A 24185-nucleotide genomic window follows, 5' to 3' on the forward strand; every position below is an offset into this window, starting at 1 on the left:
TATCCTATGTTTAGTATAACCTTTGAGCTCCAAGCTCTCTTTTCTCTAGGCAAAGCAATGTGATTCACTTATGTACATGCAATAGTGTTTATGGTCAAAAACGCTTAATCGTTTTCCTTTCCTATTCCAAGTATTTTTTATAGGTTTACTGTCTTAAGTATGGGATATAAAAAAACATACTTTTGGGGCTTCCCTGGTGGCGCAGTGGTTGGGGGTCCGCCTGTCGATGCGGAGGACACGGGTTCATTCCCTGGTCCGGGAGGATCCCGCATGCCGCGGAGCGACTGGGCCCGTGAGCCATGGCCGCTGAGCCTGTGCGTCCGGAGCCTGTGTTCCGCAACGGGAGAGGTCACAGCAGTGAGAGGCCCGCGTACCGGAAAAAAAAAAAAAAAAAAAAAAAAAAACATACTTTTATTGTATGGTAGATTGCTTAAACTGATATTCATGGAATTTTATTAACATCTTAAAGATACAAAAGTATCTGTATTTATGGACTAGTTTATGAAAACACTTCTTTTGCTTAAGTCAAATCACTTTACAAAAATTCTTTAATGCTATATAACTAAATGGCAAAATAATTTCAACTAAATGAACATATGAGAATATAGTATTCCTTTCAGCTGGATTTGAAGCCCAGAATCTTATTCATGAATAAAATGATTAAAAGGATTATTTTGTTAAAGTATAATCCCAATAATCCACTGTTTTGTTCAAGTATTATTCACATTTTTAATGAATCTGCCAAGTGAAAGGTCTTGTATTAAATTCACATACCATTTTCCTTAACATTGTGCTAAAAGAGTAACCTAAAGAGTACAGTTGTGCATTTGCTTATAACTTACAATCCTGGCTGGGCATTCAGGGAAAGTCAAATCATTCCACATATTTTGAAACATTTCTATAGTCATGAAGACATACTCTGTGCGCCCATGTACTCTTTGTAAACCTTTCTTATCCTATTTTATTACAAGTATCTTTTTTACATAAAACTTTTTTTGAGGGCAGGAACAATGTCTTATTCATGTGCCATTTATCTTTATCCCTGAGCTGTACCTAGGGTAGACTAAATGCACATAGTATATGTTCAATGAATGTTTGTTAACACTACTGGATTAATGACCTGAACTAATGAAAGTGCCTAAAATAGTATCATGGAATTAATTGCACCCTCAGAAAATTTTTGGTTCAAGATCATAGAACACTGTGCACAGTATATGCTGCAAAAAAGTGTGTGGAACTGTCTGTTATGTAAAAACACACTGCTTACCTCCATGTGTTACTCATTATAAATTCTCATTTGCTCGGATGTAGTAATGAATGATTTTTTATTAAAGCTTTGGATAGGACAACAGTTTGTGCCAAGGAGCTTTTTTTTCCAGTATCTGCTACTGACTAATCAAGATCTTGATCTGATCTTTTTATCACAAGTATATAAAACTGATTTAGAAAGCATAATTGATTGACCCTATGGGGAAAAAGTTCAGTGCCTCTAAAAAATATATTCTCTTCCCTCCTTGTATTCTCTACTTCAGGGAATTAACATTTTATTAACCTTTCAATTTATTTTCAAGAAAAAACATTCAGCTCATCACAAACTTGATTTAATTTTCTTTGGTTTATGACATGTCTTATATTTTAAGAAAAAATTCATATTTTCTTTTGTGTGACTTATACCATGACAAAACTATTGACCTGGATGAAATAAATCTGTGAAAAGTTATATAGATCAGGTACTAAAGATATCATTTTCTTCCTTTTCTTTCCAGGTCTTCTCAGACTGTGAGTAACTAAGTGGTTTGTGCATCATTGCGGTAGCCAAGCTAAAATTCCTGGCGGCCTTGTCTGCTTGATCTACTCATTCCCTGCTCTGAAACCAAGAGAAGACTGTGCCACAAGAGTCCTCCAGAAATTGCTACAATGTCTGTATCTAATTTATCATGGTAAGTGAATGACTTCCTAACTTTAAATTCAAATACACGTATATCATGAAGCAATATTTTATAAGTTGTATGGTCAGAACTAAAACAGGGAGAGAACTTAAAAATCTGTTTTCAAGAAATTGTTGTCCTATGTTAGGGTGAGGAAGGCAACCTAGAATTAAAAGTTTGACACTTTCAGTACTATGGTGTCTGGGGACTCTGGGAAGGGTTCTAGCCTCCCACTGAATCCGCATGATATCCACTGCCTTTCTTTTCAGCACACTTTGGGGGAGAGAGGGATAGGAATATAATATCCTTTCAACATTCATATCCTCTGTGATATGCCCAGATTCAGGACTAACGAGCTATAAGCGTGGCTCTAAGGGTAGGATAGACATTTTCTCATCAATACTTTTCTTCAGACTTCCTATTTCAACAGACCTACCCAAATTAAACTGAGTAGAACTCAAATATGGAAGAGAAATTTCTGTTATAGATTCATACCTCTAAACAGCTGGCATTCTGAATAATCTTTGACTTACACTTCATGTTTAAAAGCTGTTCGTGGTTTTAAAAAAGCATGAAGATATTTTTCTGGCAAATAATCAACAACTTTTCCTTGGCAATGAAGAGCAGTACTAGCAGGGATGAATTTTAAGCTGTTTTATTGAATCTTGGATTTTTTCTGTATATAAGGAGCTGAACAAGTGATATTATACAAATTCACGGTATTCAATATGTGAATGTCAGAAAAACCTGGTAATCTTTTCTGTTTCCTTAAGAACCCATCTCATCCTTGTCTTCAGTTTGTACTGGAACCGTAGATAGCATCAGATTAAAGACTAGTTTCTGCAGTGTAATTCCACGCATTTAGTTTTAGTTAAGTAAACAATTTCTTTAGGGCAGAGGATGGAATCATTTGTTTAGATTTAGAGTAGTATTTCTGAGGGACCCATTTTTATGGATGCCTTAGACTATGTCCTTGGGTCCCTACTGGGTGCTGAGGATCTCAGTTTGAAAAAAAATAACTGAAGAAGCTGAAATATATTCTGTAAAAATAAATGAAAAAATCATTTAAGTTATGAATTATTACTGCAAAATGTTTCCTTTTATATTATTATAAAAATAAAATTATCATTAAAATTTAAAAACTAAACTATTTCTGTAAAACTTGTGAACCCATTCAAACCCTTAAAAGAATTATACGCCTGGCAGACGTGTGTGTTGGAGGTGAATCCTCAAAAAGAAGACTGCATACCAAAGAAAAAAAAGAAAGAGAAGGAGGAAGGGGAGGGGACAGAAGAGGAGAAGAAAGAGGAGGGGGAGGAGGAGGGAGAGGGTTGGGGGAAGAGAAGATGAGTAAGAAGCAGGAGAAGGAGAGGGAGATTAAAACACACATGTGATTGCCATAGCTCAAGGTAGTCTGTGGTGTGGCCTGGTTCACAGAGTCAGGACAAGGCTGACACAGGAGCCTGTCCTAGGTTTGTACCTCAGTGAACAGATACCTTGATGTGAGTGAACTCCACACAAAGAGAAAGATTGTATCCTGTGGTTCCAGTCTAATTGTCCAGCCTGGCTCTTAGAATTTAGTGGATGTTCTATAAATTTGTGCTGTGTGAATGAGTGAAAAAAAATGCAAACCAGGTATTTCAATGTGAAATTAATGTTTTTATTTGAGAAGAGAATTTAAAATTAAAAATTTAAAGTTATGAGAGTATCTTATAGATTTCATATATCTGAAATTTATTAGAATTCTTTCCATGTTAAAGGTTCAAATTTTACAGAGATAATTCCTGGATATTTTCATTCAATGGTATCCTTAATTCTGGCCACAACTGATGTTCCATGTTAGATTTCCATATAGGGAGCTCTTAGTTTGTTTTACCAGTGTCATCCCTTCATACAACTGTGTGCCATTTGGCACTTCCATTCTCCCTTTTAGAATTTGGGCTCCCCACATACTGGCAAGAAAGAAGTATGGAAAGGAAATCTAAGATATGCAAAACAAGTCATTGATTTATTTCACTTATACCCAGTTTAGAAATCATTAATCTTCTTTTTTCACATTAACCTTTGTAATTCTTCTATATTTCCTAACATTTCTCATCTACAATTTGGGAAACATTATCTTATAAATATTTGAATACAGATGCATGGTAACTCATCAATTCTCTATGAGAATTTCTCACAGATCTACATTAATTTAGTGGAATTATTATAGTCTAGGGTCTGGCTCTCTGTTTTGAAATCCAGAAACTAAGATGTGAAAATACTGACATTGGAAAATAAACTGGGTTGCCAGACTACTAATTTAAATAAAATATGTAGGTAATTTTTAGGTTTGCAGGATGCTTGCTTTGGCCTGACCAGTGCATCCTCTAACTGTTACAGAAAACTACCTGAGAATCTAAATCAGAAGTTTGGCTGATGTCACATTGTCGTGGCAAGGAGAGTTATACGCTTCCAGAGTTCAATGGAAACAGGATAGGCTGCGCCTGGCAGGATTACCTGTCAATAAGGGATGTATCTGCCACATACCACCATCTGTTTCTCAGGGCAGCTTCTTCATGGCTAGGAGTTAGAGGAACACTGTCAGTGTTTGTCACTCTGATTCTTCTGTTCCATGTCTGCCAAACTCTCCTCAGCTTGGCTTTCTCACTAATGTTAGCACCGCGTTTATAGTCCAAACTTACTTCAATCTGTGAATAGTTTGCTCTGCCTACCATGATTTTGTACATACCTGACCATAACCATGTGTTGATTTTAAAATTTAACTCTGAGGCCTAATGGGAGAAGGGATGCCTAATTGTGATACCTACACATAACCTAGGAATTTAGAAAATATAGGTTAAGATACTTACATTCATATTTACAATTATCCAAGCAATCCTCCCAGCTTTGAAATACCAGTATAAGAAAATTGTCTTTTTACATATTAAAAACAAAAAAATTTCGTGCTCTAGAAGTTATGTGTATGACCCCTAAAAAAAATAAAATAACTTGGCCCTTTCATGCAGAATCTCAAAAAGAAATACAATCTAGGAAAGTTCCAAATTTCTGGGAAATTATGCAGCGTCAGTCAGGTAAGGAGGTTGGTGGGAATTGATTACGAGTCACACAGGGACACAAAACGGGTGTTTCATGAGTCTTTGTCTTTAGTAAATAATTACCAGAGGGAGATAATGATTGAGTTGACGTTGGTTAAGATAGAGACAGAGGGATGTACAGAATCCATTGCAGACGTCCACAGACAGGTGAGAGGTTCTAGGCTATGATCTGAGGGAAAGAATGGTTGCCGGTAGCAGAGATAATTAGCAGGGGACATGAGGACGTACAAAGAGTCGAGAAAGGATCCTATGTCTATAGCACAAAGCGGGAAAAGTGATGATGCCGAGAAGTGCTTAGAAGAAATTTCAGTGCTTCCTTTCCTGATAATCATCCACAATCCCTCCTTTTAAAACTGTTTTTATAAGATATATATATGTACATATATAATATATATAAACATTTTATATGTACATATATGTAATGTTTTAAAACATACACTTTTTACAACATGCAATCTAAGTGAATATTATCAAGAGTGAACATTTACATGGCATTTACCATGTACTAGGCACTTTTTTTTAGATACTTTGTCCATATACTCCTCACAACAACCTTCTTAGGAATGTAATGTTGTTTTTTGCATTTCCAGAAATGGAAAAGTTAGGCGCAGAAAGTTAAGTAATTTGCCCAATATGATACAGCCACTGAGTAGAGAGTTAGGAAATGAAGGCCGCCAGCCATTTCGTGCTCCTAACCACTAAACTACCCGTGTAAAACCAAAAACTCTCGGTGTGAAAACAATATCCCTGCTCTGCGCGTGTGGCTTCAAAGCAAGCGCCCTTGTTCCCATTTCCAACCAGAATGCTTCCCTTAATTTCCTCCAATAGGGATATCCTGGCGTCTCTCCTGGAAGGAAGGGAGTGTGCGGACCGGGAACCCTAGCAGGCATTAACGAGGCAGGATGTGGAATGAGCCCCCTGATTTCTGAGGGGCGGTAAGGAGGTTGTTGCTAGCAGAAACTTAGTTCCAGAATTCCATAAAGTGAGCTAACTACTAAATATAAACTACTAAACTACTAAATATACTACTAAATATAAATCTTAGTTCCACTTGTTATGTTACAGGCTAGAAATTGTCAGGTTTTCAGCGTAATACCAAAGAAGCACAACAGAGAGATGCCAGCTCTTTGCTGTAGTTCAACTGAAATGGCTCTTTAAGTGCTCATCTCATAGAGACCCTCCACTACTAAATCCAGTGCTTTCTACCTCCCCGGACCATCTTGCACCCTCAGCTTCCATTATTTTAGTGTTACTGTACATATATAGGTCAGTATTTAGAGAGATTCTAGTAGTGGCTCAAATGACACCAAATGACATCTCTTTGACCCCAAATTATTTTTCATTGTGCTATCTGCACACACTTCAGCTTTTGCCCCATGGCAAAGACATTATGGCACCTGACAGAGGTGAAGGTAATTCAACTAGAGCCAGGTAGGGGAGGAAGAGGACAGTGGATGAAAGCAAGAAGCCAAATAGGCAGTCAAAATTAGTTGAGCATCTGTAATGTGCCATGTGCTAAACACAGAGCAGTGTTGGTGGAAAGTAATAACTGCTCTTATAGGAGCTTATAGTTTGGCTAGGAAGACTAAGTGAGGTTGATCCTTGAACAACGTGGGTTTTAACTGCACAGGTTCGCTTATATGGGAATTTTTTCAATAAATACAGTTGGCCCTCAGTATCTGCATATGTGGAAGCTGCGGATGTGAGGGCCCACTACTGGACTTGAGCTTGGTGGATTTTGATATCCTTGGCAGGTCCTGGAATCAATCCCCTGCAGATAGTGAGGGAGATGACTGTAATCAAATAATTGATTTAATGTGATAAGCGCTCTAAGAGGAAGTCCAGGGTGTTTTGAAAATCAAAATGGATATTTGTTTTTTCTGCTTGGGAAGAAATGCCTTATTTTTCAGAAATACGAATGCACCTCTTGCATTTATTTCTAAAAATAAAGAAATATGCTAATTACAAAGAGTTAAATGCTATACAATTATAAAGCAGAAATTAAAAATGAACTAAATCCTGTCATTCATAGAAAGCCACTGTTATAAATGTGAGATATATTCTTTTCTACATATACTCACATCTTTTTGCAAAAATGGACTCAAACCATGCATGATATTTTGCCATCTTCTCTTTTCACTGAACAGTTTCTACAGCCATCTCTCTATTTGAAGGTTATAAAGTGACATCATCACGTATAAAGTCTGGTGACGTATGGCAGTACTGTTATTTATTTCAGCCATCCAGATTGGACCTTCATATGTTTTCTAATTTTTGTTTTTACTATTGTAAATATTGATATTTCTCGTGAGATGAAAATTATTCAAACATTGCTGGTTCACAAGGTACTGTGCCATTCAGAGTACCTGGCGAGGCCCTGTCTTGTTGCAGCTCCTGGAATTGCAGACATCAAGGCTATGGAGAAAATACGGGATTTCTGAGAAAGTGTCTTCTCAACTCATCTCCTTTTTTATTTTAGAAAAGGACCCATCATGTATGCTAACCCTTTCACCAGATGTTTAACCTTATAAACATTGAAAATGTGCTGATAATTGTCAAAGAAATATTTTCTTATATTTGACTAATAGAATTTTATCAAAAGTCAACAAAATATTCTATCACGCATGCCCATAGGTTGGAAATATAACAAAAGTCTGAATTCTGTAAGTTATTGAGGTATTGACTAAATTTAGAAGCAGTGAATGGTTTTTATTGAATATGCCTGTAGTATAAAATGCTATTATGAATGTGGAGAAGTTCAGTAATGCTCTAATAGGAGATTAAAACTAATTTGAACTATCTTCTTTATCCAAATATAGTGTGTTAGAATCCTAGAATTGAGAAAGATACAAAATTTGGTTTGTCAGATTATTCACATTATTTATAATATATTTATCTAAGTTCTTCTTTAATGAACAAGTGAAGAAATGTATCATTCCACATCATTCTTTGGCACCTGCATTTAGGAGAAAAAAAAATCTGGAGAGATGGAGCAGCCTGTTTATTCTAAGGAAGGGGGAGAAGGGGAAGAATCAGGATCCTTCCTCAAATTGGGAGATTGGGATTGACACATATATACTATTGATACTATGTGTAAAATAGACAACTGCTGGGAACATACTGTATAGCACAGGGAACTCTACTTAATGCGCTGTAGTGTCCTAAATTGAGGGGATATGTATATATGTATGGCTGATGCATTTTGCTGTGCAGTGGAAGCTAACACAACATTGTAAAGCAACTATACTCCAATAAAAATTAATTTAAAAAGAAAAAAATATTAAAAAAATTGCCTTAGCCACTCTTCTGCAAACTACTTGTCCTATTTACACTGTTAAATAATAGGCTCTCAGGGACAGGATCTGCAGTGACAGAGGAAGTAGAGATTTGAATTGTCTCTATTTTTGGAGGGATCAGAACCCACAGGGGGGAAAATGTGGTTAAGTAGAGATTGCAAGGGAAGTTTTGACACTGAGTTTTACAGTAAAGGTTAAAAGTCAATTGTCAACAGCCTACTATTGGAGAAGAGGGAAAAAATAAAAAGGTTACCCATAAATATAAAGCTAATACTTTGAACTGAAAAAAAGATGAGAGCTTCTGAGTGATAGGACAGGCTTAACTGGTTAGATACTGTGAGTATTTCTCAGTGTGGTAAGTTTGTGTTGAATGAATGACTAGTATATTAAGGTACTGGGAAGAGAGAATATATGTGTGTGTGTGTGTATATATATATATATATATATATATATATATATATATATATATATATATATTCTTTTTCATATTCTTTTCCATTATGCTTTATCACAGGATATTGAATACAGTTCCCTGTGCTATACAGTAGGACTTTGTTGTTTATCCATTCCATATGTAATGGTTTGCATCTTCTCATCCCAAACTCCCAGCCCTTCCCTCCCCCAACCCCCCACTCCCCACAACCACAAATCTGTTCTCTATGTCTGTGAGTCTGTTTCTGTTTCATAGATAAGTTCATTTGTGTCATGTTTTAGATTCCACATATAAGTGATATAATATGGTATTTGTCTTTCTTTTTCTGACTTACTTCACTTAGTATGATAATCTCTAGGTCCATCCATGTTGCTGCAAATGGCATATTTCATTCTTTTGTATGGATGAGTAGTATTCCATTGTATATAGGTACATCTTCTTTATCCACTCCTCTGTTGATGGACATTTAAGTTGTTTCCATGTCTTGGGTATTGTGAATGGTGGAGTTCAGCTTGATTTTAAAACTATTCCAGTTCAATTGAGGAAAACAAAGATCAAACATTTTTCAGGTCAATTGGATTGTCATTAAAAGAGTTAGATTTATTCATTTATACTTGCTTTTATGTTTTTTCTAAAGAATAGGTTTATTGTTAGGAGTTGTGTAGGAATCTAAAAATAATTTCTGTACAGAGATAAATTAGTATATTTTAATTGCATTATTTTTATGTAAATTAGAATTTTTTATGGTTATATTCATGCATTTCTTCATTCAACAAATATTTTGAGTGCCTACCATGTGCAATTTTCAGTGCTGTGGATAGAATAATAAATGAAACAAGCCCCTACTCTCATTAAAATTACATTCTAGTGCTGAAGACAAATAAACAAATTAACAAATATGTTTTATAATATCAGATAGTGGTAAGGATTTTGAAGAATAATCAGCAGAGTGAAAATATAGAGTGATGGCAGCCATGGGGAATTGGTGAAGAAAAGCCTCTTGGACAGGTGGTACTTAAGTAGAAAGAGAATGAGCTATACAACTTCCAGAGGAAAGCCAATTCAGGCAGAGAAACAGAAGGACAAAGGCTCTGAGACTGAAATGTACCTGATGTGTTTGAGGAATCATCAAGGAAGCTAGTTTGGTGGAAACAACCAATAGAGGGGACAGTCCTAGGAACTAACTGAGCTTGGAGAGGTAGCAGGGACCATGTAGGTCACCAGAAAGACTGAATTATATTCTAAGTGTGATGGGAAACCTTGCCCTCACTTATCACATTATAGGCAAAAGTTCATATAAAATATAAATTTAGAGAAATTCAGTGTTGGGAAGAATTGAGTGTTGAGACCAGAGTCTTAATCTGATTTCTATTTAAAAGGACCTCTGTGTGATCTACAAATTTTATTAAAACAGTTTATATTATATTCTGAATATAAACATACAGCAGATATGATTAATGAGATGTAATAATGAAAGTTTTTTAATGAAAAACATTTTTTCAGAATAATAGCCTGTGTCTCCTTACCATCCATTTCAAAAGATCCAACAAATCTGATACATCTGAATAATTAGGGGCATGATATCAAAGAGATTTCATCTACAGAAATATTCTATCTTGCATTAACGAGCCTATCAGAAGAAGGTGAATGAATGTTTTTGTAAATCGTGGAAATTGAGAATATCAATTATTGGACCTTTGGGTTCAAGATGGCAGAGTAGAAGGATGTGCACTCACTCCATCTTGCAAGAACACCAGAATCACAACTAACTGCTGAACAGTCATTGACAGGAAGACACTGGAACTCACCAAAAAACACACCCCACATCCAAAGACAAAGGAGAAGCCACAGTGAGACAGTAGGAGGGGTGCAATCACAATAAAATAAAATCCCATAACCACTGGGTGGGTGACTCACAAACTGGAGAACAATTATACTACAGAAGTCCACCCACTGGAGTGAAGGCTCAGGCTCAGGCTTCCCAACCTGCGGGTCCAGCAATGGGAGGAGAAATTTCCAGAGAATCAGACTTTGAAGGCTAGCGGGATTTGATTGAAGAGCTTCAACAGGACCGGGGCGAAACAGAGACTCCACTCTTGGAGGGCACACACAAAGCAGTGTGTGCAGCAGGATCCAGGGGAGAAGGAGCAGTGACCCCACAGGATACTGAACCAGACCTATCTGCTAGTGTTGGAGGGTCTCCTGCAGAGGAAGGGCGTGGCTGTGGCTCACCACGGGGACAAGGACACTGGTAGCAGAAGTTCTGGGAAATACTCCTTGGCATGAGCCCTCCTGGAGTCCGCCACCAAAGAGCCTGTAGCCTCCACTGCTGGGGCGCCTCAGCACAAACAACCAACAGGGAGGGAACCCAGCCCCACCCATCAGCAAAGCAGATTAAAGTTTTACTGAGCTCTGCCCAACAGAGCAACACCCAGCTCTACCCAACACTAGTCCCTCCCATCAGGAAGCTTGCACAAGCCTCTTAGAAAGCCTCATCCACCAGAGGGCAGACAGCAGAAGCTAGAAGAACTACAATCCTACAGCATGTGAAACGAAAACCACATTCACAGAGAGATAGCCAAAATGAAAATGCAGAAGGCTATGTACCAGATGAAGGAACAAGATAAACCCGCAGAAAAACAACTAAATGAAGTGGAGATAGGCAACCTTCCACAAAAAGAATTCAGAATAATGATAGTGAAGATGATACAGGACCTTGGAAAAAGAATGGAGGCAAAGATCGAGAAGATGCAAGAAATGTTTAACAAAGACCTACAAGAATTAAAGAACAAACACCTAGAAGAATTAAGGAACAAACAAACAGAGATGAACAATACAATAACTGAAATGAAAAATACACTGGAAGGAATCAATAGCAGAATAACTGAGGCAGAAGAAAGGATAATTGACCTGGAAGACAGAATGGTGGAATTCACTGCTGTGGAACAGAATCAAGAAAAAAGAATGAAAAGAAATGAAGACAGCCTAAGAGACCTCTGGGACAACATTAAACGCACTGACATTCGCATTATAGGGGTCCCAGAAGGAGAGGAGAAAGGACGTGAGAAAATATTTGAAGATTACAGTCGAAAGCTTTCCTAACATGGGAAAGGACATAGCCACCCAAGTACAGGAAGCGCGGACATAGTAATCAAATTGACAGAAATTAAAGACAAAGAAAAATTATTCAAAGCAGCAAGGGAAAAATGACAAATAACGTACAAAGGAACTCTGGTAAGGTTAACAGCTGATTCCTCAGCAGAAACTGTAAAAGCCAAAAGGGAGTGGCACGATATATTTAAACGGAAGAATCTACAACCAAGATTACTCTACCCGGCAAGGATCTCATTCAGATTTGACGGAGAAATCAAAAGCTTTACAGACAAGCAAAAGCTAAGAGAATTCAGCACCACAAAACCAGCTCTACAACAAATGTTAAAGGAACTTCTCTAAGTGGGAAACACAAGAAAAGAAAAGGACCTACAAAAACAAACCCAAAACAATTAAGAAAATGGTAATAGGCACCTACCTATTGATAATTACCTTAAATGTGAATGGATTAAATGCTCTAACCAAAAGACACAGGCTCACTGAATGGATACAAAAACAAGACTCACATATATGCAGTCTACAGCAGACCCACTTCAGACCTAGGGACATATACAGACTGAAAGTGAGGGGATGGAAAAAGATATTCCATGCAAATGGAAATCAAAAGAAAGCTAGAGTACCAATACTCATATAAGATAAAATAAACTTTCAAATAAAGAATGTTAAAAGAGACAACCAAGGACACTACATTATGATCAAGGGATCCATCCAAGAAGAAGATATAACAATTATAAATATATATGCACCCAAGATAGGAGAACCTCAATACATAAGGCAAATGCTAACAGCTATAAAAGAGGAAATCGACAGTAATACAATAATAGTGGGGGACTTTAACACCTCACTTACACCAATGGATAGATCATCCAGGCAGAAAATTAATAATGAAACACAAGCTTTAAATGACACAATAGAACAGACAGATTTAATTGATATTTATAGGACATTACATCTGAAAACAGCAGATTACACTCTCTTCTCAAGTGCACATGGAACATTCTCCAGGATAGATTACATCATGGGTCACAAATCAAGCCTCGGTAAATTTAAGAAAATTGAAATCATATGAAGCATTTTTTCCAACTACAACACTATGAGATTAGAAATAAATTACAGGGGAAAAAATGTAAAAAACACAAACACATGGAGGCTAAACAATAAGTTACTAAATAACCAAGAGATCACTGAAGAAATCAAAGAAGAGATCAAAAAATACCTAGAGACAAATGGCAATGAAACCATGACAATCCAAAACCTATGGGATGCAGCAAAAGCAGTTCTAAGAGGGAAGTTTATAACAATACAATCCTACCTCAAGAAACAAGAAAAATCTCAAATAAACAATCTAACCTTACACCTAAAGTAACTAGAGAAAGAACAAACAAAACCCAAAGTTAGTAGAAGGAAAGAAGTCATAAAGATCAGAGCAGAAATAAATGAAATAGAAACAAAGAAAAGAATAGCAAAGATCAATAAAACTAAAAGCTGATTCTTTGAGAAGAGAAACAAAATTGATAAACCTTTAGCCAGACTCATCAAGAGAAAGAGGACTCAAATCAATAAAATTAGAAATGAAAAAGGAGAAGTTACAACGGACACCCCAGAAATGCAAAGCATCCTAAGAGACTACTACAAGCAATTCTATGCCAATAAAATGGACAAACTGGAAGAAATGGACAAATTCATAGAAAGGTATAACCTTCCAAGACTGAACCAGAAAGAAATAGAAAATATGAACAGACCAATCACTGAAATTGAAACTGGGATTAAAAGTCTTCCAACAAACAAAAGTCCAGGACCAGATGACTTCACAGGTGAATTCTATCAAACATTTAGAAGAGAGCTAACACCCATACTTCTCAAACTCTTCCAAAAAATTGCAGAGGAAGGAACACTGCCAAACTCATTCTACAAGTCCACCATCACCCTGATACCAAAACCAGACAAAGAAAGGAAATTACAGACCGATAGCACTGATGAATGCAAAAATCCTCAACGAAATACTAGCAAACAGAATCCAACAGCACATTAAAAGGATCGTGCACCATGATCAAGTGGGATCTATCCCAGGGATGCAAGGATTCTTCGATATACACAAATCAATCAATGTGATACACCATGTTAACAAATTGAAGAATAAAATCCATATGATCATCTCAATAGATGAAGAAAAAGCTTTTGACAAATTTCAACACCTATTTATGATAAAAGCTCTCCAGAAAGTGGGCATAGAGGGAAACTACCTCAACGTAATAAAGGCCATACACAAGAAACCGATAGCAAACATTATTCTTAACGGTGAAAAACTGAAAGCATTTTCTCTAAGATCAGGAACAAGAGAAGGATGTCCACTCTCGCCACTATTATTCAACATAGTTTTGGAAGTCCTAGCCATGGCAATCAGAGAAGAAAAAGAAATAAAAGGAATACAAGTTGGAAAAGAAGAAGTAAAACTGTCACTGTATGCAGATGACATGATACTATACATAGAGAATCCTGAAAATGCCACCAGAAAACTGCTAGAGCTAATCAATGAATTTGGTAAAGTTGCAGGATACAAAATTAATGCACAGAAATCTCTTGTATTCCTACACGCTAACAATGAAAGATCAGAAAAGAAATTAAGGAAACAATCCCATTCACCATTTCAACAAAAAGAATAAAATACCTAGGAATAAACCTACCTAAAGAGGTAAAAGACCTGTACTCAGAAAGCTATAAGGCACTGATGAAAGAAATCAAAGATGACACAAACAGATGGAGACATATACCATGTTCTTGGATTGGAAGAATCAATATTGTGAAAATGACTATACTCCACAAAGCAATCTACAGATTCAGTGCAATTCTTATCAAAATACCAATGGCATTTTTTATGGAACTAGAACAAAAAAATCTTAAAATTTGTATGGAGACACAAAAAACCCCGAATAGCCAAAGCAGTCTTGAGGGAAAAAAATGGGGCTGGAGGAATCAGACTCCCTGACTTCAGACTATACTACAAAGCTACAGTAATCAAGACAATATGGTACTGACACAAAAACAGAAATATAGATCAGTGGAACAGGATAGAAAGCCCAGAGATAAACCCACGCACCTATGGTCAACTAATCTATGACAAAGGCGGCAAGGATATACAATGGAGAAAAGACAGTCTTCAATAAGTGGTGCTGGGAAAACTGGATAGCTACATGTAAAAGAATGAAATTAGAACACTCCCTAACACCATACACAAAAATAAACTCAAAATGGATCAAAGCTCTAAATGTAAGACCAGACACTATAAAACTCTTAGAGGAAAACATAGGAAGAACTTTCTTTGACATAAATCTCAGGAAGATCTTTTTTGATCCACCTCTTAGAGTAATGGAAATAAAAACAGAAATAAACAAATGGGACCTAATGAAACTTCAAAGCTTTTGCACAACAAAGGAAACTATAAACAAGACAAAAAGCCAGCCCTCAGAATGGGAGAAAATATTTGCAAACGAATCAACAGACAAAGGATTAATGTCCCAAATATACAAACAGCTCATGCAGCTCAATATTAAAATACAAACAGCTCAATCAAAAAATGGGCAGAAGACCTAAATGGACATTTCTCCAAAGAAAACATACAGATGGCCACGAGGCACATGAAAAGCTGCTCAACATCACTAATCATTAGAGAAATGCAAATCAAAACTACAATGAGTTTTCACCTCACACCGGTTAGAATGGGCATCATCAGAAAATCTACAAACAAAAAATGCTGGAGAGGATGTGGAGAAAAGGAAAGCCTCCTGCACTGTTGGTGGGAGTGTAAATTGATACAGCCACTATGGAGAACAGTATGGAGGTTCCTTAAAAAACTAAAAATAGAATTACCATATGACCCAGCAATCCCACTACTGGACATATACCTAGAGAAAACCATAATTCAAAAAGACACATGCACCCCAATGTTCACTGCAGCACTATTTACAATAGCCAGGTCATGGAAGCAACCTAAATGCCCATCAACAGATGAATGGATAAAGAAGATGTGGTACATATATACAATGGAGTATTACCAGCCATAAAAAGGAACGAAATTGGGTCATTTGTAGAGATGTGGATGGACCTAGAGACTGTCATACAGAGTGAAGTAAGTCAGAAAGAGAAAAACAAATATCATGTATTAATGCCTATATGTGGAATCTAGAAAAATGGTACCAGTGAACCGGTTTGCAAGGCAGAAATAGAGACGCAGATGTAGAGAACCAATGTATGGACATCAAGGGGGGAAAGTGGGGGGAGGGGTTGTGGTGGTGGTGGGATGAATTGGGAAATTGGGGTTGACATATATGCACTAATATGCATAAAATAGATAACTAATAAGAACCTGCTGTATAAAAAATAAAATAAAATTCCAAAACAATATCAATTATCCAACTTATATTTTACATTTATTTTTAAATATCCCCCCACAATAAACTTCAACTAATTTATAAACACAAAAGTCCATTGAACAATGAAGTGTCTGTTTTATACTGGTTGTTTATGTGTATAGTTTTAATGAGGAACCAGATATAATACAACATTCATCCAAGGGTTAACATGTGTTTTGGAGAGAATGTTTGTATAAAAGGACTAGATGTTATTTCTCTGGAAAATACTTACGTTTAAGATTATGACCTTTCTACCCTTTTGGTGGTACAGTATGATTTCTTTTATGGTACTGGTTATAGATGTAAGTTAGGTTATTGTTTTTTATGTCTTTACTTGGCAAAATTAAAGTTGGAGACAATGTTGATCCCACTCCTCCCCCATCTTGTGTGTGTGTGTCTGTGTGTGTGTGTGTTTTAATTAAATTGGACCATAAAAATCAAAAAGTCAGGAACTTCTGGTGTACTGGGAATTATTTCAAACTGGCTCCAATCCAAAGTATTAATTGTCAATGGCATATTGACCCAGGTCACAGAAGAAATCATCATGGATACCTGCCACCTTCATTTGGCACTATAGAGGTGTAGATTCAGTGTATTGAGAAAGCTTGAAAATGACTTTATTGCCTACATGGATAAAATGGTCTTACAAGCGTGTAATACCTAACCTGTTGGATTCTTCTTTTGCTAGACCTATGCAAGCCTCTGCCTATATAAGGAAGCATGGCTAATCCATCCTTCCTCTTGGATGTACTATTTGATGTCTAGGAAGTATCTCTGCAGGGTTATAATTACCACTTTCCTGCAATTTGTTTTTAGTCATATTTAACATTTATGCATTTTCCTTCTCCTTTTAATAATTTTTCTTTATCAGATAACATTAAAGTTTTTCTACTGGTGGTTCCACAAACTCATGTTTTGTTATGAACAAAATCAATTAGTTCATCGCTCAATGCTACTTAACTTATTAATGCTACTCCCAAGTAATAAGAAATATCTATATTTCATAATAACTAGACTTGAACTTTTGAATGTGTTTTGAGTCTCCAGAATTGTAAAGTTAACTGCTCTCACATTCACATTGACAGAGGTCACATAAATGATATCTGGTGAATTGAAACTATTAATTATAGAAAGCACGTTGAATTCAAGTGAACATTTTCCTTTGATCTAGGTCTGCTTAGATAAAATGGTGCATGATTTTACAACTTCCGTGCTAAATATTCAGGCCAGCTCAGCGACAGTAGCAGAGAGAGAATAACCTCCTCTGACAGATGATTTCTAAAGAGCCAGCCGCACCAGGCCTCCCTTGCTCAGTTGAGAGCTCATGGTAGAAAGTGCAGGTTCTGACACTCCACCATCTTTTCTGACTGGTACATTTCACGCAGGAGAGATGCTGTTGTTCCAGATGGTTTTTCAGCTTTATGCACACTAGCTTTGTGGACTCCTGCTGTAACTGGAAATTGGTTTTACGCCAACATTTGACAAAGAAATTAGATTAGGTTAACTACTCTTTGGTTTTAGATTACTGATATAAAGCGCTTTCATGAATATGACAGAAGAAATTGAAATTCAAGTTAAGTGATGTCCCTGGGTAAATTTTCATTTAGACATTTTCTCTGAGGTTTTTATAGTATCATAAACTTACATTCAGATACAGAATTTGCATAGAATCAGGCTCATTGAAATTTTGATGATCTTTTTCAATCTATAATATTCTTTTTAGTGTTTTTGTGGGAAACTAGCTAGATATTTGAAGTGACTGTAAAGGTGATGATATGAAAAGATTTGAAAGGCATCTATTAATCCGTCTGCATGGTGAAAGCATTCATTATGTTTATTACTTCTGGGTTCTCATGAACTGAGTAAGAGAAAGTAATTTTCTTGAAGTGAGGATTTGCTTGATATCCCTCCATAATTTTTCCAAGTTCTAAGCACTTGGAGAATAAAACAGACATATCAAGTACATACTATATTTGGCAAGTTGTAAATGTGATTGATTGAAGCACTGAGCTATAGCTGTTACCAGAACATATATTATGAGATGTCTGAAACTTCAGCTTCCCAGTTAGAATGTATCTGGACAGCCAACTGCTAGGACAGAGATGAGGTCATCTTGCACATTGTTGGCACCTGGTACTCACCAGATGCTTTGCACTCATAACTAGCTGAATGTTCACCAGAGCATTCAGTCTAATTCCCCAGGCACTGTAATAGACAGGATATATATAGTATGGGTGGAAAATCTTGCTTAAAAAAAGTCCAACATTGGAACAGCGGGTAAAGTGATTTGACTGTCATAAAGCTAGTCTGTGTCTAATAATGTAAGAACTTTCCTGATATTTGAGAAAATAAAACAGCTCTGTTCCCATCCTGTGATCTTGATTTTTAACCTCTACACTTCGGAGAAATTTCCTCAGATCCGTGTTCTGTCATCTTCTGCCCTTTCTGACTATCTCTTAGCCTTTTCACATCACCATAAATTATTGGCTGGCACTGGCACAGTATTTGCCTAAAATCATAGACCATTTTTGAGAAGGAAGCTGTGAGGTCACGTAGGGCATTGGTTACAGAGTTGGGGTTCATGGACACAGGGCAGTCAGTGACGAACCATCTTGTTACCAAATGAGAAAAATAAAGATAATATCAGACTAATTTTGCTAAATTTCTTTTTTTATCTGAAATGATTATTTGATATTAAAATGGTCTTTCTTTTATGCAAAGAAGGTGATAATAAATAATAATCATTATCCCTAATTAAGAAAAGCAGAAGTATTTAGCCTAAAATACTAAATGGATGTCCAATTTTAATTATCAGATTTATGGTTCTATGAATCTAAGAGTCTGGGAACCACTGACCTAGTTCAGATAATTACCCAAGCCATGGATCCCATCAACAGAAATCCTAAGTGGTGGTAATTCAGCCTTTTCTCAGCACCCTTCCTGTGAGTCCCTAGCCTAATGGGCTGCCCATATGAATTTGGGCTTTCTAATTATTACAAGTTGTCCTCTACATTGGCTCTAAGTCTACTACTCTAATTACTAGTTTATCATTTTACCTAAAGCCATATATGCTGTGTCTCATACAACACTTTCCCAAATATCTTCTAAAGACCAGTAATTCCAAGGTATGTGCTAACAGGTATCATGCGGAGGAGGGGGAACCACAGACAGATTATTTGGGGAAGCAATAGTTCAAACCAGTAGATTGATTAATTTCAGTACTTCACAAATTCTTTATTGGGCTAATTCATTTAACAAATATTTATTGGGCATTCACTACATGGCAGGCAGTGTTCTATATTCTAATCTATACTGGAGATATTTAAGAGGAAGATATAATAATCTGAGTTTCCCAAATTTGGACGGCGGTACCTTCTTTTTCTTTCTTGTAGCTGCTGTTCTTAGGGGCAGCACTAAAATCATTAGATAAAAGCTATTTTTTCTCCTTCTCTGCCTTTCTTTAAAGATTCACAAACTAAACACGTTGACTCCTTTAACTCTGACTCAGTTACATGATTTCCAGTCCCTTCTGCTCTACCTTGGACATGCCTTAGCTTGTCTTTAGCTTCTGTTAAAAATATGGCTAATAAATGAACACAAAAACCAGGTTTGGCTTGACCTCGTGCAATATGGGACTGCTATCTTCTTTCTCTGGGCATATATTCCTATAAGTGCAAGAGGAGCTCATTTTTGTTTAGTTTTGCTGTGCCTTGTTTTTGCCATTTTTATCACGTGCTTGTCAAATACGAGCTCTGAGTCTATAACGAGCGCACATCTCTATCAAGCATCACCTTGTTAGAGCTGGCCCATCAACCTGTCACCTTAAGATCTTTTTGGAAATGTGTTCATTGGACTTTTGAGGAAAGCTACCCACTGAAGTCTGTTCTAAGTAGGGACAGGTTATTGAAGGAATGAGTCTGGAATAATGAGGACAGTTATCTCATGTACACAGCTTGCTGTACTGCAGAAAGAGTGACACAGGAAAATGTCAGGGGAACACTGAGACAACAGGACCATTGGGCCTCACAAAATTGAGAATGTGTTTCAAGAACTGAAGGCCGGGCTTCCCTGGTGGCGCAGTGGTTAAGAATCTGCCTGCCAATGCACGGGACACAGGTTTGAGCCCTGGTCGGGGAAGATCCCACATGCCGCAGAGCCACTAAGCCCGCAAGCCACAACTACTGAAGCCCGCGCCCCTAGAGCCTGTGCTCCGCAGCAAGAGAAGCCACCGCAATGAGAAGCCTATGCACCACAACAAAGAGTAGCCCCCCACTCACTGCAACTAGAGAAAGCCCGCGCGCAGCAATGAAGACCTGATGCAGCCAATAAATAAACAAACAATTAATTAATTAAAAAAAAACCTGAAGGCCAATTAGGATGTGCTGATGCCCTAGTGACTGTCACCTCATTGCACCAAGGAGCAAAACTTTACTGATAACTCATCTAGTTCTTTTTTTTTTTTTTTTTTGCGGTACGCGGGCCTCTCACTGTTGGGGCCCCTCCCGTTGCGGAGCACAGGCTCCGGATGCGCAGGCTCAGCGGCCATGGCTCACGGGCCCAGCCACTCCGCGGCATGTGGGATCTTCCCGGACCGGGGCATGAACCCATGTCCCCTGCATCGGCAGGTGGACTCTCAACCACTGCGCCACCAGGGAAGCCCTCTTTTAGTTCTTTTGTATTCATCTAATTTAACAATGCCTGACTTTCCTTGTGACCTTCTGATTCTGTACCTGGTACCACTGCTTAAGTCTCCCCATATATTTCAAGCTGAAATGGTGACCCTTTGAGTGCACTGCTATCTTATTTCAATAACTTTCTCTCAATCAAGCAATTCTTCTACTATGGCAGTTCTAATCTACCATATAGCTCATGTAACAGGTTTGATTTTTGATAACTATCTTTGAGATAAGTTAGTCCTAAGTAAGACTACAAGTAAACTAAATAGATTAGTGTAGAATAGTGGGTGGTTATTAAAGTGTGGTCCCTGGGCTAGCAGAAGTAGCATCACCTGGGAACTTGTTAGGGGCTCCAGCCCAACCCTACTGAATCAGAAAATCTGGGCCTGGGATCCAGCAATCTGTAGTTCATCGAGCCCTCCAGGTGATTCTGTTGCATGCTCAAGTTTAAGAACAGATGGGTGTAAAATTGTCTCTCTAGAGTCTAGATTTACAGTGTGACTGCCGAAAATAATGACTTTGGGCATAATTGATATGCAAAAGATCCTTCTGATAATATTTAACTAACAGTTTCAGCTGTTTTTTCAAAGTTGTTTTTTAACAGGAGGAGAGCATTGTCAGCATATAAGATCATGCTTCTTTTCCTGTTAGCTGCAGCATCCAATTGATGTAAATTTCGGAGCAATTTTTGGTATACATGTTAAAAACAATAATTCTGATTTCTTAATGTTTAAAACATTCAAAGAGGAATGTGTGTTGCTGGAGGCCATTCCTGCCCATTCTGGTTTTCATGGTATTGATATTTAAAAAATATATAACAGCTTTATTGAGATAGAATTCATATGTCATATAATTCACTCATTTAAAATGTACAGTTCAGTAACTTTTAGTATATTCAGAGTTGTGCAGCCATCACCCCAATTAATACATCTTACTCACCCCCCCAAAAGAACCCCCATATCCGTTAGCAGCCACCCCCCACCCTTACCTAACACCCACTCCCTTACCTAACTCCCCCCTCAGCCATAGACAACCACTAATCTACTTTCTGTCTCTATAAATTTGCCTAGCCTATTCTGGACATTTCATATAAATGGCATCATACAGTATATGGCCTTTTATCACTGGCTTCTCTGGCAGCATAATGTTTTTAAGGTTCATCCATGTTGTACCATGCATCAGTAATTCAGTCCTTTTCATTATTTCAAATCATTCCAAATAATGGCCCATTAAATATATATACTATATCTAAATATAGATGGTATTTTAAATATAAATAGATATACATTTTATTTATCCATTCATCGGCTTATGGACACAGGTTGTTTCCACATTTTAGAATAAATAATGCCACTGTGAACACTCATGGTACAGGTTTTTGTGTGGACATTATTTCCATTTATCTTGGGTAGGAATTAGGACTAGAATTGCTAGTTCATATGGTAACTCTGTATTTAATTTCTTTAGGAACTGCCAGACTATTTAAGTGGCTACATCATTTTACATTCCCATCAGCAATGTATGAGTGTTCCAGTTTCTCATATCCTTGCCAGCACTTGTTATTATCTGTCTTTTTAAATAATTAATTAATTAATTAATTTTTATTTTTGGCTGCGTGGGTCTTAGTTGCTGCATGCAGGCTTTCTCTAGTTGCGGCGAGCAGGGGCTACTCCTTATTGCGGTGCGCGGGCTCCTTATTGCGGTGGCTTCTCTTGTTGCGGAGCACAGGCTCTAGGTGCACGGGCTCCAGTAGTTGTGGCATGTGGGCTCAGTAGTTGTGGTGCACGGGCTTAGTTGCTCCGTGGCATGTGGGATCTTCCTGGATCAGGGCTTAAACCCGTGTCCCCTGCATTGGCAGGCGGACTCTTAACCACTGCACCACCAGGGAAGTCCATTATCTGTCTTTTGAATCTAACCATCTTAGTGGGTATGAGTAGTATCTCATTGTTTTGATTTGTACTTCCCTAATGATTAATGATGTTGATGTTAAGCCTCTTTTTATATGCTTTTTAGCCACTTCTTCGGAGAAATGCTATTCAGATCCTTTGCCCATATTTTAATTGAGTTATTTGACTTTTCAATATTGAGTTATAAAAAATTCTTTATATATCCTAGATGCAGGTCCTTATCAGGTATATGACTCATGGGTTTTTTTTTTGATAAAGGCTTGAAGGACTAGATATGATTTTTATATATGGAGATGGAGATTAATGAGAGATTTGAAAAAGTGCATTGTCTTTTCAATGAAACAGAGTAGCAGTGGTCACTGCTATAATTCAACATCAACTTCACATGTTACTTATCTAGGGTATTTAATTGAGGGATTTTGCTTCAAATTTGTTGAGGAGAAAACCAATGCAGAGTTTTAAGGGAAAGAGAGTTTCCATAAGGGGTGGATAGCCAAATAATGAAGAGTTCAAACAGAATGAGAACTAAATATAAGCTGTGGAAATTAGGATCCTGGTTATTTGTGACACAAGAGAACAGTTTCTCTGGAGTGATGGGGCAAGAACCATAATGCACTCAGCTTACATGTAAGGGAAAAGGAGGACATGGCGGTAGTATGCATGTGCCTTTATTAAATTGGCATGTGATGCGTAGGAGAGAGGAGGCTGGTCATGAAGTGGAATCAGGAACAAGGAAGAGAAGGGTCTTTAGATTGGAGAGATTTGAGCATGTTTGAGGCAATGGATAGGAAGTGTGTGGAGAGGGAACAATTGTTTGACCATAAAGGAGAGGGTGGTTGCAAAGTCTCAGTGAGGTAGGGCAGGGCAGAATAGAAAACGTAAGGGGAGCAGTTTCTTATTGGCCGTCAGGCCACCTCTCTGAGCTCCACAACCATTCTCAGATGTGGGACCCAAACAAACAGGCTGTACCTTTACTGTTCACATCATTTTCTGTTGGTCTCCATGAGATTTCTAACCCTCATCACATCCCCTCCTCATAATATGTTCATGTGAAGCTTCTATCAAATCATCAGTGTTGATTTGTTCATGAAGAAATGTTTCTTATTATAGAATATTCTGTGTTACTGAGTTTTTTTACAGTGACAATCTGTTTGAGGCAAGCTTTTAATTGAAAAATTCACCTGATATCCCTTACAGTTCAATATTTTAACGGCCTAAATATACCTCTAGTTACCCCACAAATCCAGGTGCCTATGGATCTTTGAAATGGTTACTAATTTTAATCTCTTAGCCAAAGCAAAATTAATAAATAATCTACACTGTTCTA

At 37.3% G+C, this 24185-nt stretch overlaps 1 protein-coding gene across 2 annotated transcripts in view; it reads left to right on the forward strand.

The window, feature by feature from the left end:
• OXR1 (oxidation resistance 1) overlaps window positions 1-24185 on the forward strand; it is a 457011-nt gene that overhangs the window by 79452 nt on the left and 353374 nt on the right. For both annotated transcript variants that reach the window (XM_060115560.1, XM_060115558.1), the window contains exon 2: window positions 1767-1940. In XM_060115560.1, the coding sequence (XP_059971543.1) occupies window positions 1918-1940 (23 nt within the window). In that variant the 5' untranslated portion in view covers window positions 1767-1917. The remainder of the gene's footprint in view (window positions 1-1766; window positions 1941-24185) is intronic.

This window comes from Mesoplodon densirostris, chromosome 13 (genome assembly GCF_025265405.1).
Source record: "Mesoplodon densirostris isolate mMesDen1 chromosome 13, mMesDen1 primary haplotype, whole genome shotgun sequence".
Lineage (NCBI taxonomy): Eukaryota > Metazoa > Chordata > Mammalia > Artiodactyla > Ziphiidae > Mesoplodon > Mesoplodon densirostris.